Source organism: Ursus americanus, chromosome 1 (assembly GCF_024610735.1).
Source record: "Ursus americanus isolate L20-20 chromosome 1, mUrsAme1.1.p, whole genome shotgun sequence".
Lineage (NCBI taxonomy): Eukaryota > Metazoa > Chordata > Mammalia > Carnivora > Ursidae > Ursus > Ursus americanus.
Window position 1 is genome coordinate 17,603,790 of NC_142127.1, and position 20,533 is coordinate 17,624,322.

Below are 20,533 nucleotides of genomic sequence, written 5' to 3' on the forward strand. Positions count from 1 at the left end.
AGAAAGGTTATTCTTTGTTGAACTTAAAATATTTCCATGTACTACCAACTGAAATAAAAATTAATTAATGATAACTAATTTGCTATTCAGAAATTATTGACAGCAAAACTGATGAATGTAGGTTGGTGATTAAAATTTTTAATACTTGGATAATCTTTCTTTTAGATGATATTAATCATATTCTTAGAAAATGCAAAAAAAATACAGGATTAATGTTCTCTCAAGCATTATTTAAGGAATATTTCAAAAGGGTAAAATGTAGAATGCATGGCTTGAATGAAACACTGTACAAATAAGAATTAATTGTTCTTTTATTAAAACATTGTCTGTTTTATAACTGCTTTTATTACAAGCAGTCTAGTTAAAGACTGTTTGCTCTCTAACTTTCTGTGTGTACTCTTGATATAGGCACATTTAGATCTGTGATCTCCCAAAGAGCTAACCTAACTAAATTGAAATCTTATTTCTTCATTTTTTGCTGAATAATGAAAAATATTTCTTTTGTTTAGATATAGATGCCCTTGTAGGAGGAGAAGTTGGAGGCCTGGAGTTTGGCAAGTTGCCATTTGGTGCCTGTGAAGATCCTATAAGGTGGGAATTTCAATCTATCATTTGACTTGTGGGACTTTACTTTTTTTTTTTTTTTTTAATTTTATTTATTTGAGAGAGAGAGAGCAGGTGCAGGAACAGAAGGGAGGGGCAGAGGGAGAAGCAGACTCCCTGTTGAGCAGGGAGCCCCACATGGGGCTCCATTCTAGGACCCTGAAATCATGACCTGCCAGGCACTATGCTGAATTAGGAAGATACGGAAGTATTTAAAACACTTTCTGGCTTCTTGGCATTTACAGTCTGATTGAAGGAATGGACAAAATAATCAAATAAGTGTACAGTTAGAAGCTGTGGGGTAATTTGAAGGAAATGTACAGGTTATGATAACAGTAAAATGAGAAACTAGTTTGGATTGGGATGCCATCAGGAAAGTGTTCTCAAAGGAAGTGTATCATTTAGGGAGGATTTAGCCAGGCAGAGAGAGAAAATGACCATTGCAGGTGGAATGAAGAGCCTGTGTAAAACCCTTGATGCAGGAAAGAGTTTGGCAAGTTTATAAAAGGATAAAGAAGGTGGCCATCATGGCATAAACAAGGGGGAAATGATATATTTGTGGCCCTCCAGCTGGTTAATTCATAGATTTTTTTTTTAAAGATTTTATTTATTTATTTGACAGAGAGAGACAGCCAGCGAGAGAGGGAACACAAGCAGGGGGAGTGGGAGAGGAAGAAGCAGGCTCCTAGCGGAGGAGCCTGATGTGGGCCTCCATCCCAGAACGCTGGGGTCACGCCCTGAGCCGAAAGCAGATGCTTAACGACTGCGCCACCCAGGCTCCCCTAATTCATAGATTTTGCTTAGAGAAAGTTTTAGGGAGAGAGAATAAAATTGACCTGGTAATAGAAATGTGAAGGAATTAGTTATTAAATATTTCTTAATTTTAACATGATGAAGAATCAGAGAAATAGATGATCAAAGAAGAGTACAAAAATAATGTGAGGGTGAGATGGTGTATATGGTAGACCATTTAAATTGTATGGTGATTAGCAAATGCTGTGGGAATACTTGTGCTTTTGAAAAGGAATCTTTGGTGGTAGAAGAGGAAATGAGGCATTTTTCAGTGTCACAAGAAGTTTTGTAGTTAGAGGGTGAGGAGAGAACATAGTCATAAAAGCTTAGGAACTGAATCTGAGGTTAATACCTAAAATTATTTCAGAGCTTAGAGTTTTAAACTTGTAATCATTCATGTCCTTTATATCATATACTGTCTAGTCATTTTTTTACCTGAGAAGTTTGTTCTATTATGAAAGTAATAAATTTATGCTAAGTAAGGGAAATTTAGAAAATGCAAAAGGAGGCAGAAATCCTATGTTTGCTGTCAAGTTTCTTAGTTGTAAACTATAGTAGTCAACTGTGACTAATTCAAGCAAAAAATCAACTTACTGAAGAGGTATTTAGTAACACAGAGGTTTAATTGGGACCATTATAGGACCCAGCTCAGAAAATAGGCTTGAGCCAAAGGTGGCTAGTTGTCCAGTTATTAACCAAGGTTATACTATATTGTTGTAGATTCTGGCCCTGTTACCACAGAGAATTCTAAAATGTAGAGTCCAGACTGGAGTTGCCAGGCAGTTGAACAACACTAAAGATCAGAGAAAATAAGTAATTGTTTCTTTTGGCTTCTTTACTCTCCAAACTTTAGTCTTTAAGAAGTGGGTTCAAAATCTCGACAGGAAAAAAAATATTTACTGAATTCATAGTCCCACTACTCATAGATGGTCACTGATGGCAACTTGGTCTCTGCCGAGTGCAGTGATTTGCTAGGAGGACTTACAGCATTTAATTGAGCTCATGGCTATGGTGTATTACATATGAAAGGATACAGTGCAAAAATCAGCAAAGGGAAAAGGCACGTAGGGTGAGGTCCAGAGCCAACCAAAGACCAGCTTCCTTTCCCAGTGTAGTCACTCAGGACACACTTAATTCTTCCAGCAATGAATCGTGACAACATGTGTGAAAGGCTGTCTACCAGGGAAACCCATTAGAGGATCAGCGCATGGTGTGTTTCTGAGGCTGTTGACTTAGGCACTCTCTCCATGTACCAGAAGGAAAGCAGGTGTTCAGTATAAACCCTGTTGTTTGCACCAGTAGTTTAGGCACAGTGAGCCACTCCTGTCAGGGAATGATAGGAACCCTCAGAAATCCAAATTCTCAGATTGTAAGCCAAGGGTGAACCTTGCAGGTTGTCCTTTTTTAAGTATCAGGCCTGTTATGGTAACTCTCCTTTGCCCGGTATGTTTATATATTTTATAAATATATGTCATCCTCTATATGTTTTGTGGCTTTCTTTATTTTACATGAATACTTTTTGAAACTTAAAATTTATCTGTATTAAGAGATTAGTGACGTGTGGATCATATCTGGCCAGTAGCCTGTTTGTGTATTGCTTATATTTTTTAGGGTTTTAAAAGAAAAAAACAAGAATATAACAGGGATTACATGGTCCGAAAAGCTTAGAATATTTGCTGTGTGGTGCTTTGTAGAAAATGTTTGCTAACCTCTGATCTATAACGTGATTTTTTTCAAAATTGAGATTTAATTAATGTACCATAAAATTCACCATATAAGGTGTACAATTCGGTGGTTTTTTTTTTTTTTTTTAAAGATTTTATTTATTTATTCGACAGAGATAGAGACAGCCAGCGAGAGAGGGAACACAAGCAGGGGGAGTGGGAGAGGAAGAAGCAGGCTCATAGCAGAAGGGCCTGATGTGGGGCTCGATCCCAGATCGCCGGGATCACGCCCTGAGCCGAAGGCAGACGCTTAACCACTGTGCCACCCAGGCGCCCCGACAATTCGGTGGTTTTTAGTGTTTCCAAAGTTGTGCTATCATCATCTTTCTAATTCCCACAGCACTTTCATCATCCCAAAAAGAAACCATTCACCTCTTAGCTGTCATCCCCTTGATCTCCCCAGGCCCTCCAGCTCTAGGCAAATACTAATCTACCTTTTTTCCTTATGGATTTGCCTAGTCCAGATATTGCATATGAATTGTGTTATGCAGTATGTGGCCTTTTGTGTCCGACTTCTTTCACTTAGCAAAATGTTTTTGAGGTTCATCTGTATTGTAGCATGGTCAGTATTTCATTGCTTTTTATTGATGTAGAATATGCCATTATATGGCTAATACCACATTTTATTTATCCATTGATCACCTGATAGATATTGGAGTTATTTATACTTTGGGGCTCTTAGGTATAGTGTGTGTTTTTAATGTTTGCAAGACATTAACTTCATATAGGTGTGCTACCATTTGTTAATAAACTAGTCATCTCCTGTTTTACTATATTATAAATAGCACCACTTTTAATATACTTGTATGTACATTTCTGGTTGTTTACTTAGAATACATTTCTAGAAGTAGAATTGCTGAGTCAGAGGATATACATACAACATTAAAGCTTTTGGATATATTTTATGTTTTGTTTATTTTAGTGAACTCCATTTAGCAACTACATGGCCTCACCTGACTGAAGGTATCGTTGTGGATAATGATGTTTATTCGTAAGTATGTTAAGGGTAGTATATTGAGATTCAAACATTTCAGTAGAATAAATTAACTGCCAAGTGGTTAGTAACTTTCCTTTTTCTTTCTTATCAGTTTCTGGTTAGGTTGGTTGATTTTTTACTTTTAAAGGTCACTTTTTGGGCTGATCAGATATGTGTTAGAGATATATTTTAAGCTGTTGACCTTGGGGATGTGGTCTTTGGTTCAGGGATGATGAACAGGCTCTCCTTTTTTAAGTTTTTATTTTAATTCCAGTTAGCTAACATATAATGTTACATTAGTTCTAAGTGGTACACACTTCCATACATGACCCTGTGCTTATCACAAGTGCACTCCTTAATTTCCATCACCTGTTTAACCCATCCCCACTACCCTGAACAATCTCAGTCTTACTTTGTTTTAGCAAAGATGTCTGTAAGTAGGGATACAGTACATAATTCTGTTGAACTTAGCTAGAGAGAAGCATTTCATGAAATACTTTGAAGAGGTGATGGTCATTAGAATGTGTGGAAGTAATATTTGAACATTAAATGTCATAAATAATGAAATGTCCCAGTCATATACTCCTGTGCAATGGAAACAACTCAAAAATTATAGCAGATATTATCTAGGAGGAATGTGGAGAAAGAGGAACATGATTTTAGTACCTTTTCATGCATGAGGCAGAACAATGAGAAGTAGGACACTTTTGTTGTAATTAAAATAAATGGGTTGTATTTGCTGATGATAAAAGTAACATGAGCTTTCTTAATCAGAAAATAAATGGGTTGTATTTGTTGATGATAAAAGTAACATGAGTTTTCTTAATCAGATAGTTTAGATGGGTATAAAGAAAAAAATAAGGACTACATACGATCCTGTTACATAAAAAATAGCCAGTTAACATTTTGGGGTGTATACTTTTTTTTTTAAATTGAGATGTAATTGGCATGTAACATTATATTAGTTTCACATGTACAGCATAATGATTCAGTATTTTTAGGGGAATGTATCTTTTTAAAATTTAGATTTATATATTTGCTTTATTTAGTATGTATCTTTACATATTTTATGCCAATAAAGATCTGTATTGTTATTTTTAAAATTTCTGCGTAACCCATTAAGTGGATGTATAATAATCTACATAATTGAGAAAATAGGGCACATTTGATCTTGTGCAAATTTTTGTAGTCTCCGTTTTTACTCTTAGTGCTATAAAAAAACTGATTAAGATCATTGTGCATACTTGCTTCTCATTTCTTTTTTATTATTTCTTTTCTTTTTTAATAATATTTTTAATTATATTATGTTAGTCACCATACAGTACATCCCTAGTTTTTGATGTAAAGTTCCATGATTCATTACTTGCATATAGCACCCAGTGCACTTTTTTATTATTTCTTAAATTAATGTTTTATTAGATTATCAGTGTACATTGCCTGTTCAGAATAATTTTTATATTCTGTGTTTTGATTATTCTGTTTTGATTGTGGTTTTTCTTTTTGTGCTTGTTTGTCTACAAACTTTGATTTCTTAAGATTCTGGGTTTTTTAAAAAACTTATCCAAATGGCCTTATCATCTGAATAACAGTGAGTTTAAGGGAGGCAAAATGGATTGCTTGTCCTGTTATATAATTAGTTAGACTGCACTTTGATAAATTAACGGGTTGCAGATTGTCATAGTTAGGATCTTATGTCCATTTTGTTTTGTATTTTAGTGATTTGGATCCTATTCAGGCTCCCCATTGGTCTGTTAGAGTTCGAAAAGCTGAGAACCCTCAATGTTTGCTGGGTAAGACATGCTTATGTTCCTTTCCTGAAATTATGTTCCTTCCCAACCAATCTGCCCATCTTCCAGATTAGGGAGACTGAATGTATTCGTTATGCTATATTTCACCTATCAAAAGGATACATTTTTGTTTTTTTTTACATTTGTGATCTTCTCAGTTAATACCATTAAAAAAGAAATCTTTGCCAACAGCAAAGCAAGTCTTGAATAGCACTAGCAGGATTTCTTTCTTGTCTTTTAGTTTTAACCAGTCTACCCCTCAGAATTCTCACATATTTTCTCATGATCTGAGTTTTATTCTTCTAAGGCTTTTTATGTCACTCCCTTTTTTTCTTCTTGTGGCAGGTTGCATCTTCCAGTCTTGTTAGTGCAGTACTTTCTGCCTTTTGCCATCCTCTGGATCTGTGGTACATGAGGGAAGAACGCTCTTGTTGACAGTCTTTAGAGCCCTTCTGTAAAGTTGTTCCACATCTGCAAACCTATTTTCTGATAGAGGGAAAGAAGTGTAAAGGATCAAGTGAAATATCATAAATAGAAATATTTGGAAAAATGTTGATTTGCCTTTGAGATAATATTATATCCCATATCTGGCACTTTTTTTTTTTATCATTTTTGTAGATGTGTCTCTTTCATGAAGTCTCCTCAATGTGTCCTTCCATCTTTTTCTCTCATATTTACTACATATGAAGATATTTCATTTCTGTTTTCGTATCAGCCACCTTCACTCCATATAACCTGATATTAAATTACCATTCAGCTAATGGAGTTACTAAATATTTACTGATGACAGTAATGATGCATTTCTCTAAAGTATTATTTTCTTGAGTTCTTTAAAATTCATCATATGCTGTTCATTAAATGCTAATTAGCACTTGCCATTTTTGCTAACTACATAATGGTGAATACAAAGATGTATAAGGTAAATTTCCTGCCACTGGTGAATTTGTCTTGGGGTATTAGGGAGACAGTAGAGAGTTTTAGAATTGGTTAGACCTTACTCTAAATCCTAGGTCTGCCAGTTTGAACAAGTTTTGTTAATTTCTTCAAGTCTCAGTAAAAGAGACAATAGTATATGCATAGAGTTATTGAGAGGATCAAGTAAGATTGTGTGTGTTTGTGTATCGCATTTAATACAGTGCCTTTTGTATAGTAAATGCTCAATAAATAGTTTCTCTTGTTTGATCATTGGATTATTAAATTTATTTACTAAATTGTTTCCTAGTTCCTTATTGTTTCTCATCCACTGACTGCTGTGATAATTGCAGAGGACCTTAGAATTTAAAGTATTCTCATTTTAAGTTATTGTTCCATGATCCCACCCTATCTCTTTGACTTTATATGTTTATATGATGGGATTAAAGAATTATGTAGTCATGTATAATTAACTATGTATGTTGTAGTTATATATAGAGTCATATAGTTTATATGATTGAATTATAGGATTATCTTACTTTTCTGAGGAAGTCCAGAAAATGTTCTAGATTTATTCAGAACTAGTTGATGAATTCTAAAACTTAGATGTACTTGCTATCTTGTATTGTCTAATAGTTTTAGTACTGATGGTTCCTGGTAAACTTTAATTTCTTTGTACAAACATTTCATTGCAGCTCTTCAGAAGATATCAAACCTTTTTCCCCTTATAATAATGGCAGGAAGTGTACCATTAATATGCAGCTGAAGCTAAAATAACTTTATGCTACATGACTTCTTAATCCTCTAGAAACATACCTTCAGAATTTTTCTTTTTTTTTTTTAAATGGAGAAAACAATTAGATTTAGCCAGCTGGACTCAGTTTATTGGCAACATCCAAAGCTTCATAGTCAGGAGCCAGTCGAACAAATGCCTTCGCTCCATCAGGGTTGATCAAGGTGTTGACCTTGGCCACATCAGTGTCCTAGAGCTTCTTCAGCCTGTTCGATCTGGTGCTTGTTGGCCTTGACATCCACAATGAAAACAAGTGTGTTGTTGTCTTCCTTTTTCTTCATGGCTGACTCAGTAGTTGGGGAACTTGATGATGGCATAGTGATCAAGCTTGTTTCTTTTGGGGGTGCTCTTTTGGATATTTGGGCTGCCTTTGGAGATGCAGTGTCTTGGATCATCAGAATGTTAGGTGACATGTAGATCTTTTTTTTTTTTTTTTGTGACTGTGGACGCCTTTCAGCACTGCTTATTTGGCCTTCAAAGCTTTTGCTTTGGCTTTGGCTTTGGCTTTGGCTTTGGGAGGGGCAAGGGCTTCCTTTTGGCCTTTGGCACCATCTTTGTGAAAGGACCAGAATTTCTTTTTAATTTTAATTTTTTTAGTGGACCCAGAATTCTAGAAGGGTGGCAGTTAATATGCACTATGTGCATATAGTAATATTCTTATTACTTCTACAACTCATTGAGAACGGATATTATTTGTCTTCTTCAGGCACATAGTAAGTGCTTAATATTACTAGGTACAGTTACTTTTCATTCTAGAAGGCATTCCAAGGAAAAACTTTTTTAATATCCTGGGACATGGAGAGAAGGGAAGAACAAGGCAACCTTTGAAACAGGATTAATTTTTGTCTTGGGTGGAAAAACTGAATGGTTTCTTTTTCTACCGTATCTTTCTTACAGCTGTTGTGAAAAGACATGTACTTTATTTATTTATTTATTTTTTAAATAATAATATTTTTTTATTATGTTAGTCACCATACAGTACATGCCTAGTTTTCGATGTAAAGTTCCATGATTCATTACTTGCGTAAAGACATGTACTTTAATTTGTAGGACTGATTTCTTTTAGTTAAGTGTCAAAAATGAGTAACATTTTTTCTGCGTAGGTGATTTTGTCACTGAATTCTTTAAAATTTGCCGTCGAAAGGAGTCAACTGATGAGATTCTTGGACGATCCACATTTGAGGAAGAAGGGAGAGGTGACCTACTTTCTTTTTTTTTAATTTACTTCCAAACATCTAACCCTTTTTCTTTGGCATTTTTCCAGTAACTTTTCATCTGTTTTCACATTTGAATTGAGTTGGAAAAACAAGTTTTGTGGACTGGACTGCTACCATTTCTTTCCAGGCTATCCCCTGAGCTTAAAAATTAAGCACATTTAATAAGTTCTTTCTACCAAAAATGTAAGATATTTTGAAAAGCAGAGTTTTAGGGGTTTATTTGTAAACTTCTGGAGAGAAATAATTTGTGTTATACCTTTGTCATTATGAATGCATATAAAGCTGAGTATGTGTCTTAAAATTTTATAGTTCTGAGACCATATACCAGTGAAAAGGGTGACTAAAATATTTTATACAATCTACAGTTTACTCATCACTTTAACTTGCTAAGGTTGGTGATATAATTTCTGTTCATTTCTATTCTTTTTATAGAAATTGCTGATATAACTCATGCTTTGTCAAAGTTGACAGAGCCAGCACCGGTTCCAATTCATAAATTATCAGTTTCAAATATGGTACACACTGCAAAGAAGAAAATACGAAAACACAGAGGTGTAGAAGAGTCACCACTGAATAATGATGTCCTCAATACTATTCTCTTGGTAACTAAATGTAGTATCTATGTATGTCTGTATGCATACTCATTTATTCATTATCTTTCCAGTCCCTTCTATGTGGCAAGAACTGGACTGGGAATATAAAACGAGTAAAACAAAGTCTCCACATTCAGAGAACTCCCACTAGTTTAACGGGAAGAAGGAAAGTAAACCGTAGTTACAGTACCATGTTGCATAGGAGAAGTCTGGCAAAGTGACTGTGAGAACACAGCAGAGAATGCGTTTGTCTCTATCTAGGCAGTGGGAATCAGGGAATGTGTCATAAAGAGGGGCACTTGAGTTGCTTCTTGAAAGAAGCAACTTGAGTTGCTTCTTGAAAGAAGGTTTGGAAATAGGAACAGTGCTGAAACACCGAGCTTCATCTTGCAGTTTAATATTATTTTAAGGTCAACATCAGAATTGGGTTTTTGAATCCTTCCTTTCACCAAAGTCTAGGGAAAGCTTTATAGTAAGTACTAGAAGGAAAAGTGTCTCGTAGGTATAGAATTGTGGAACAGACCCAGCCTCGGAACCACACACACCAGGGTTAATCCTGACTTACTATATCATTTTGAATAAGTCATTTAATACCAGTTTTGTCTTCTATCAATTAGGCTAATAAAACCCTGTTAGATTGTTTGGAGGATGGAAGGACCATCTCTTACACTACTTGACATATAATAGGCCTCTGGTAAATGATAGCTGTTCTTACTATAATTGTAGGTGTAATCATATTTCTGGCAGTTTGTGCATTAAGACAATCTTGGGAACAAACTTTGAGTAGTGCAATGAAAAGAATACTGGACTTGGAAACTTAATGTTAATCTCATTCCAGCCATTAATTTGAATAAGACTCTTAGCAGATTTTCAGCTTGTATATCTGTAAGAAGTAGGCAGTAATATTTACTTTCCACAGTGGTTTTAGGTTAAGGTATTGTTTGTAAATGTACCTAGTAGTGGGGGGTGGTACAGAGTAGTTCCTTTAAGTTTAAAAAAGTCTCCTGAGCATGTTCTGTAATATGTGGTATAGTATGCATAGTAAAAGACTGACTGACTGCACAAGTCAGCAGTACAACAGAACACTTGGGAAGAACAGTGATAAAAGGACTGAAAATGAATTTCTGCAGAGAAGGCCCCTTCTTTTTTTTTTGGCATGGAGCCAAATGCAGGGCCTGAACCCACAACCCTGAGATCAAGACCTGGGCTGAGATCAAGAGACACATGCTTAACCGACTGAGCCACCCAGCTGCCCTGGGAAAGGTTCCTTCTTAAGAATATATCCTTAGAGATTTTATTCTAGTTATCATATGCACTGAATTTTTTTTTTTTTTAACCATTCCTACACATGTAAACAGAAACCACATGGAAAAGATGAACTGGTCATTCATTACAGGTTTAGACTGTTTCCCACTTTCTAGGGGTATCTTGGAAAGTTATGGTCTTAAATATCATATTCTTAATATTTCATATATGAAAACTTGTGGACTATATAACTTCATAGAGCCTCATGAATATATGCATATTTAAAATTTTTCTCCTAGGTTTTGTCTAATACTATTTAAGGAATTTAACGATCGTGGATCATAGTGAAGAGATTTTGGTTTTGCATTGTGTAGTCTACAAACCCAGGTGGTTTTAAGAAACATCCCTGGTTTCTAAAATTGGCTTATCACTGAAATTCTGTATTTTCAAAGAAAAACAAAATGTTTGATATAGTGTAGAACCCACTGGCCAGTACAATAAGCACATTTCCATTGTTTTAGTAGCAAAACCACTAAAAAATAAAGTAGTGTTTATATGAGTTACTAATATCAACTAAGTATGAAATTTGGTTGAAATGTGGTTATTTTTTTTTTCTTCTCTCCAAGTTCTTATTCCCTGATGCTGCTTCTGAGAAACCATTAGATGGAAGTTCTTCCACAGACAGCAATAATCCTGTATCAGAGAGTGAAGATTACGTAAGTTGTAGTTTTATATTAAAATATTTAAAGTGCATTGAATTTCTAAGGGATTGCTATATTGCTAGTTTAGTAGTATAAGGATCTTTTTGTTTTTGAACTTAATTTTTAAAAAAATATTTATTATTTGAGAGAAAGCAGGCTCACACTCATGTGACCAGGGTGGGGGGAGATGGAGAGAGCCTCCTCCAGCAGTCTCCCTGCTGAGCATGGAGCCCAATGGAGGGCTCCATCCCAGGGTCCCGAGGTCGTGACCTGAGTGAAAATCAAGAGTTGCCCACTTTGGGACGCCTGGCTGGCTCAGTCTGTTAAGCATCTGCTTTTGGCTCAGGTCATGATCCCAGGGTCCTGGGATCGAGCTCCATGTCGGGCTCCCTGCTCAGTGGGGAGCCTGCTTTTCCCTCTGCTTCTGCCCCTTCCCCCTGCCTGTGTATGTTCTCTCTCTCTCTCTCTCTTGCTCTCAAAAGAAAAAAAAGTTGGTCACTTTATGGACTGAACCACCCCAGGTGCCCCAGGGATCTTTTTATTTTAAAAATTACCTTAGGAAAGCTTTAGTAGAGATCATGGCCTCCACTCAGATTATGATACACTGGCCATACATATGTATTTTGTGTAGCAAGAACTTTTCTGGAAATGGTGAAAAAATAAGTATATTGTGCATGACTTTAGGATTTCCCTCATTTTAGACTTCTTATAAAATTATCAAATTGATGTTTTGCAATAGATTCCTCTCTGGATTTCAAAACCAGACAGTGAGTGGAAGACTTTAATGAAATAAAATGTGTAAAATGAAGCAAAATTTTTATGTGTTCCTTATCCAGGTCTTTAATAAATTGAGAAATGAGATGTTTAAATGACAGGCAGAGAGATAAATCAAACTGTTTTCAGTAGGTACTTTTGGGAAGTAGATTTCATGAAATGAGAAAAGCAGAGGCTTTATGTTTTCAATGTATACAGTTCTGATTTTATGTTTCTGATTTTGATAAAAAATGTATACTCATTTATAATTAAAAGATTTTTAAGGGGCTCCTGGGTGGCTCAGTTGGTTAAGCATCTGCCTTCCACTCAGGTCATGATCCTGGGGTTCTGGGGTGGAGCCCCACGTCCGGCTTCCTGCTCAGCGGGGAGTGTGCGTCTCCCTCTCCTGTGCCCCCCCCCCGCTCATGTTCACATGTGCGCGCGTGCGCGCTCTCTCTCTCTCTCATGTTCTCTTTCTCAAATAAATAAATAAATAAAATCTTAAAAAGATTTTAAAAACATATTTGGAATTCATCTTGAAGATTCCACAGAAGAAATTGAAAGTTGTGACTTTAACTTTTCTGAACTGTAGTGTCAGTCTTTTGATCCTTGCAGAAATTTTGAAAACATGGGACTGCCTAAGAACAATTTAGGCAGTAATATATTAAGCATTTGATAAAAGGTAGTTTGGCAGGATAGGTTAATTTCAGTATTAAAATCTCTCCCCATACAGTTTTTGGTTATACCTGCAAATATGTTGTTAACAAATTTTGCTTTGTTTCTATTTTGTTAAATTCAGAATCTCTACAATCAGTTCAAATCTGCACCATCTGACAGTTTAACATACAAATTGGCTTTGTGTCTTTGTATGATCAATTTCTACCATGGAGGATTGAAAGGAGTGGCACACCTCTGGCAGGAATTTGTTCTTGAAATGCGTTTCAGATGGGAAAACAACTTTCTGATTCCAGGGTAAGAATTTCAATTTTTGTTTGTGTATGTAGGTTTTTTGTTTGTTAGCATAATTAGTCTTTTGATCCATTAATTCTTCTCTTCTAGGAAATCCACCCTAAGAAAGTGGTAAGAAACTTTGGACGTGATTTATACTTAAAGGTGTTCATTGTAGCAAATTTATAATAGGGGAAAAAGGTGAAGCAACCTAAGTACCAAACATAAAAGAATGGTGTAAACCATGATATATGTCTACAGTGGAAAGTTATGAATCTATTACAAGTTTGTTTTTTTTTCCCAAGAGTCTCTAATAACAGAAAATGATCATAATATTTGTAGTAAAGTAGAATATGGTGTTTTGTATACCAAGTGCTTTCAGTTTTGCTGATCTATATTTATAGAAATATAATTGGGAAGAAATAAAGCCAAATGTTAACAGTAGTTTTTCCCAGGTGTGAAATTATGTTTTTATTTTGTCCTTTATACATTTGTGTATTTTCTGAGTCTTCTGTAGTGAACATAAGTTTTTATAGTTGAAGAAAAAACCATTTTTAGAGTTCGTAAGTTCAGATACTCAATATTACCTGAAATTTTTTTGTGGAATTTATGTTGACGTTTCACTTAATAAGTAGAAAACTTTAGTTACCATATATTTCAATAATGCATGGATTACATGCTCATCTATATATGCTAAAGCAGAATTAGGATATGAGTAATATAAATTGGTGATTAAGCCAAAAGTCTTAACTTCTATTTCATTTGCCAGTCCCTGCTTAGCTGGATTATCTCTTGGCTGATTTTGGGGAACTTAGTGGTTTAGAACTAGAGGCAGTTCAGGCTCCTCTTGGCAAAAGAGATATGGAAATCAGTGTTTTTTTTATATTGAGAATCCACTATAATAATTGAAAACTGAATATGTAATCTAAGCTGTTTTGTATGGTGTGAAATACTGTCTGCTAGTTACTCCCTGGGGTGGATTTAGAGACATTTTTTCATTATAAGTTTCTATTAACTTGAGAGCTATTACTGGTTTTCTGTTATGCTTTGAAAAATATATTTGCTGTGGTGTACTAGGAGGATAAAATAAATTTTGATTTTTTAGTCTTATTTGCTCCATCTTAGTTATCTTACCTGTTAAAATCTAGTTTTGATTTCTTATCAAATGGCTAAAATTTATAGTAGCATAAGAAATTTATATACCTGAAGCCATTTTACTAAAACTAACTTTTCCCACTGCTTTATTGGATAGATTGGCAAGTGGACCCCCAGATCTAAGATGTTGTTTACTGCATCAGAAACTACAGGTAAAGATTTCCCAATGACAGTATCTAAATATGGTCTTAATTTAATTGGAGTTTATTCTAATACTAAATGTAATAGTGGATTATAGGCTATGCTCATTGGCTGCTGTAGGTTACTTGTAGTCACTGTTACAACAGGGTCCAGGGAAGGGGTGGAGAAGGCAAATTAAATATTGAAGAATTGGATAGATTTTTATTTTACTGTAACTAATTTAAATATAATTGTTATTTCTGTTTTCTTAAGATGTTAAATTGTTGTATTGAAAGAAAGAAGGCCCGTGATGAGGGGAGAAAGACAAATACCTCAGATATGTATCCAGGGGATGCTGGAAAAGCTGGAGACCAGCTGGGGCCAGATAATCTAAAAGATATGGATAAGGAAAAGGGAGAGGTAGGAAAATCTTGGGATTCTTGGAGTGACAGTGAAGAAGAATTTTTTGAATGCCTAAGTGATACTGAAGAACTTAAGGGAAACGGACAAGAGAGTGGCAAGAAAGGAGGACCTAAGGAGATGACAAGCTTAAAACCGGAAGGACGACTATATCAGCATGGAAAACTCACCCTGCTGCATAATGGAGAACCTCTCTACATTCCAGTGACCCAGGTAGGGTATGGACTGGCTCTTTAAGTTTTAACTGTTTTAATTGTTTTGTTTATATCTTCATCCTAGTAGGAAATGTTTGCTTTGTATAGGAGCAATTCTTTAAACAATCTATGGTCAAAGGTCTAAGATTTCAAATCTAAATAAACTATTGGGGCTTTCAGGTATTATTTCTGAAATTGAGAAATGTTTTGAAGTTAAGGTAGATAGTAGTTCATCATGGTTAAGGTGATCTGTTATTTCTTAAAATGAGTTGTGTGTACACAGGTGTTTAAGAAAAAATCAAAAATAAAGAACAAAAGTAAAAATCCTTTAATTTATATGATTAGTTTTATCTGTTCAAAAACACAGTTCAAAGCCACTTCACACCATTAGGAAGTAGAACAGCAGCAACTCAACACCTATGGAAGAGCAATAGTTTTGTTGGGTTGTTTTTGCATAAGTATGTGAATACTTTTTATTGTGAAATACTCAACCTAGAAAAAATAAAAGCCACTACCCACTAGTTTAACTGGCATCTCTACAAGTAACCACTGTTACTGGTTTGGGTTATAATTTCGTATACCTCTTACTGTATATTGATGTACATATATGTGTATACATAAGATACGTAGTTTTGTGGATTTTTTGGTTTGGTTTTTGTTTTTTACTTTTTTAAGATTTTATTTATTTATTTTAGAGAGAGAGAGAGTGGTGGGGAGGGGCCGAGGGACAGGGAGAAAGCAGATTCAGTGCTCAGCTTGATCTCACAACCCTGAGATCACGACCAGAGCCAAAGCCAAGAGTTGGAAGCCCAACTGACTGTGCCACCCAGGCACCCCTTTTTTGTTTGTTTTTAAGTGTGTGCATTGGTGTTCAACTTTTTGTTTAATCTAGTATGTCTTAGAGATCTTTTCATGTCATTTCATGTAGGTCTACTTTATTCCTTTTTAATTGCTGTGTAATATTCTATGGCATAGAAGAGACATAGCTTATTTAACCATTCCCCTCTTAATGCACAGTATATGTTATTTGCTAGTTTTTGTTATTATAATGCTATGGTACAAATTCTTGTAGTTTTTCACATATTGTGTGTTCACATTTGAATGTGTGTGGTTTTTTTTTTTAAGATTTTATTTATTTATTTGAGGGAGAGAGGGTGAGGGAGAGCAAAGAGGGAGAATGAGAGGGAGAGCAGAGTCCCCGCTGAGCAGAGAGCCCAATGTGTGGCTCGATCCCAGGACTCTGGGATCATGACCTGAGCCAAAGGCAAATGCTTAATCGACTGAGCTACCCAGGCGCCCCCACATTTGAATGTTTCTTAAGGAAGAAAATACGAAGTGGATTTGCTGGATAGGCAGATACACAAATTACAAAATTATGTTCAAAAAGGCTTTACCTTTTTGTACTCTGGTCACTGGTGAATATATAGGAATAAGGGAATATTATTCTTTGCTCACCTTCCGTTTCTCAATTCCTTCCTCACATAAATCTGTATTGAGTGCCTAATATATGCCAACCACTGTTCTAGAACTTGGGAATTTAGGAGTGAAGTAGACAGTAAGGTTCTTGTACTCATGGAACTTATATTCATATTTTACTTAATTTTTTATAAACAATCGGTGTTCCCAGTCATATATATTTTTACCCATATGATGGACAAAAGTAGTATCTCAATGTTTTAGATTGTTTTTCCTGATTTTTGATGAACTTAAGCGTCATTTAGTATATTTATTGGCTATCTATTCCTTTGACTTACCTGTCATTTTTCCTTCAGGTTCCTGACTTGTTCTTATTGATTTATATTAGTCCTTTATATTTTAGATACAAATCCTTTGTTATATATATTGTACATGTTTTCTCCTGTCATTTAGAAGACATTTATTTGCCTGCTTATTGATTTATAAACTGTAAAGTGCACAAATCTAAAGTATTCTGCTTGGAGAGTTTTTTTCATTTTCAAAAACTCAGGTAGCTACCATCCAGATTAAGGTGTGGAAAATTGCCATCGTTCTAGAATAGTACTGATCAATAGAACTTTCTGAAAATAGAAATGGACATTTTCTATCTCTCCTGTCCAGTACTATAGCCATTACCCATTTGTGGCCATTGAGTGCTTGAAGGGTGGCTAATGCAACTAAGGAACTGATTTTTTTTATTTTAATAAATTTATTGAAATTTAAAAAGCCAGGTGTATTGGATAGCATAGCCCAGTACTCCCGTCCAGGTTAAGTTTTTTTTCTAACTTTATCACTATGGGTTAATTTTGTCAGTTTTTGAATCTCATAAATGGAATTATCTTCTGCTTACTCTTTTGTGTATAAATGCAATCATACATTTCCTACTCTTTTGAGTTGAGCTTTTTAAACTACCATGTGTGAGATTCATCCATATTGTTACATGAATCATTATTTGTGTGTGTGTTTTATTACTTTGTAATATTTTGTTACATGAACAGTCTTTTAAGTGTCTTTTGGTGAACATAGGCATTCATTTTCTTTTGGATAAATTTCTAAGAGTAGAATTATTTTTGCCATATGATAGAAATATGTTTTTGCCTTAGTAGATATTGCCAAATGGTCTCCCAGAATGGTTAAATGGTTTATATTCCCTCCAATAATATATAACAATTGTGGTTTATACCACATAATCCCTAACATTTGGTGTGTCACCACTCCCAGGTTTGATGATTTGCTAGGAGGTCTCACAGGACTGAGTATGTAGTCGTGCTCATAGCTATAATTTATTATAGTAAAAGGATACAAAGCAAAATCAGGAATAGGAAATGGCCCATGGGACAAAGTTTGGAGGATATCAAACACAGGCTTCCAAGAGTCCTCTCCTAGTGCGATCACACAGGATATGCCTAATTCTCAGTCCAGCAATGAATTGTGATCACATGTGAAATGTTGTCTACCTGAGGGACTTTTTAGAGGGTCGGTGCTCAGAGTTTTTACTGGGGGGCTGGTCACATTGGTACCCTCTGTCTAGCTCCTAGCATGTACCATAATTCCAGATTTCCGGAAGGAAAGCAGGTGTTTAGCATAAACCATATTGTTTGCACAAATAATTTAGGCACAGTGTGCCATTTTTATGAGTTCTGAGGATGTTGGGGACCCTGTCAAAATCCAAGTTTCTAGATGCCAGCAAAGGGTCAACTTTGCGAACAGGCCTTTCAGAGGATAGCAGTCTGAAGTCTGCTATGTTGAGTCTTCTCTGCATGCTTGATTATAGTCATTTAAATTTTTGGCCTTCTGGTGGGTATGTAGCAGTATCTCAGGTTTTTACATTTCCCTGGTAAATAATGCTATTGAACACATTTTCATATGTTGTATTTCATATATTGTCCATTTGGATATCTCCATGGTGAAGTACCTATTCAAAGCCTTTGCCTATTTTTAAAAGTTAGATGTTATTTTTCTTATTGCTTTGCAGGTTTTTTCATATATTCTGGATGTGAGTTTTCAGTCAGATATATGTATTATAGGTAATTTCTCCAGTCTATGGCTTGTCTATTCACTTTCTTAATGATGCCTTTTATTGAATAGATACTCTTAATTTTAACGAAGTCTGAGCTGTCAGTGTTTCTCTTATGTGGGTAGTCCTTTGTCTCCCTTTTAAGAAATCTTTTTCTATCCTGGTGTCCTGGAGATAGTCTCTTAATGTTTTCTTCTGGAAGCTTTATTGTTTTACCTGTTGCATTTATGTTTGTGACCCACCTCAAATTGACTGTGTTTGGTATGATGAAAAGGTTGATTGTCTTTTCTCTGTAAGGATATATAATTATGTTCCAACACCATTATTCAGAAGAACTGCTTTTTTCCACAGAATGGCAATGGCGTCTTTGTTGTAAATCATATGATCATATGTGTGTTGGTCTATTTCTGGACTATTCACTCTGTTAGTCTCTGTCCTTGTACCAATAAGATACTTATTATTGTAACTTACAGTCTTTCTGTCCTGTAGTATAAATCTTCTAACTTTGTTCTTCAGGATATCTTGGCTACCCATTGCATTTTTTGTAAATTTGAGAATCAGCTTGTCATTTTCTACATATCAAATAATCCTGTTGGGATTTTAATCCATATTGCATTGAATTTATAAATTAATTTAGGGAGAATTGACGTCTTAACAATTTTAAGTCCCATGACCATGAAATACCTTTTATTTTATTTAAGGTTTCTTTTACTTTACCTTATCAGTGTTTCTTAGTTTTCAGTGTAGAGGTTTTGCATATCTTCTATTAGATTTAATTCATAGGCTTCGTAATTTCTTAAATGTTGTTTAATTTCTTTTTTTTTTTTTTTTAAAGATGTTATTTATTTATTTGACAGAGATAGAGACAGCCAGCGAGAGAGGGAACACAAGCAGGGGGAGTGGGAGAGGAAGAAGCAGGCTCACAGCAGAGGAGCCTGATGTGGGGCTCGATCCTATAACGCCAGGATCACGCCCTGAGCCGAAGGCAGACACCCAACCGCTGTGCCACCCAGGCGCCCCTAAATGTTGTTTAATTTCTTAAATGGCATTTAAAAAATTCCATTGAAAATTTTTTTCTCCGTTATGTAGAAAGAGTCGATTTTTGTATGTGGACTTTGGACCTAGCAATCTTAGTACATTCACTTACTATTTCTAGCAGTTTGTAGATTATTTGCAGCTTTCTGTATACACATTCATGTTATCTGTTAATATAGACAGTTTGAATTTTGATTTTCCAACCATTATACTTTTTAATTCTTTTTCATACTTTATTACTGGACCACCAGTATAGCATTGATTAGTGTATGGATACCTGCTCTTGCTCTCAGTTTCAGGAGGAAAGCATATAATAATCATTGAATGTATTTGATGTTGATATCATTTATCATAGTAAGGAAATTCTCTTCTATTCCTGGTTTTTGAGAGTTTTTATCATGAACAGGTGTTATATTTTATGAAATGCTTTTCTGCGTACTGAGGTTAGCATTAAGCTAATTGTGAATTTTAAGTGAAATAGCACATGATAAGTGAATACAATGTCTAGTCCACAATAAGCACACAGTTTTTAGCTGTTATTCTTCTGAGGACTTTTTCTTATAAGACATAAGTGGTGAATATTCCCTCTCAAGATGCAAGAATTTACTTAAGTTTGTAAGCAGTTTTTATATTTTGAAATGGGTTGATTTATTAATTATATAGTTGGATATTGGGATGTTTGCTTGATGATTTTAAGCATGGATTCTGTTAACTCTATTATCCATGCTTTTACTGTTTCTTTGTCAGGTGGCTATCATTTAGAAGACTAGTTTTTTTTGTTTGACAGGCCTATGCTTTTTGCTCATTATATGCTTTTAAAAGTAAATTATATTCTTTAGGTATTTCATTGTTAAATTTTAGTATTAGGACACAATATTCTAATTTTAGAAACCAAGTGTATAGTTAATCTAATTTTGTTTTGGAGCATGTAGTTGGCATTGAGTTCTTGTGGTATAGACCTTGGTTTTGGAATCTACCAGAACTAGATTTATTTTCTGGCACTACCACTTATTAACAGTATTGCTAAAGAAGAAGTCAAACTGTCTCTCTTCTCAGATGACATGATACTCTATATAGAAAACCCAAAAGACTC

The 20,533-nt window shown here is 35.0% G+C and overlaps 1 protein-coding gene across 2 annotated transcripts in view; it reads left to right on the forward strand.

Annotated features, from left to right (window-relative positions):
• The window catches only part of RAB3GAP1 (RAB3 GTPase activating protein catalytic subunit 1), a 115,230-nt gene that overhangs the window by 66,021 nt on the left and 28,676 nt on the right, over positions 1-20,533 (forward strand). For both annotated transcript variants that reach the window (XM_045783015.2, XM_045783023.2), the window contains exons 9-17: positions 510-591; positions 4,042-4,110; positions 5,812-5,885; positions 8,691-8,783; positions 9,237-9,406; positions 11,269-11,358; positions 12,896-13,068; positions 14,297-14,351; positions 14,593-14,952. In XM_045783015.2, the coding sequence (XP_045638971.2) occupies positions 510-591; positions 4,042-4,110; positions 5,812-5,885; positions 8,691-8,783; positions 9,237-9,406; positions 11,269-11,358; positions 12,896-13,068; positions 14,297-14,351; positions 14,593-14,952 (1,166 nt within the window). The remainder of the gene's footprint in view (positions 1-509; positions 592-4,041; positions 4,111-5,811; positions 5,886-8,690; positions 8,784-9,236; positions 9,407-11,268; positions 11,359-12,895; positions 13,069-14,296; positions 14,352-14,592; positions 14,953-20,533) is intronic.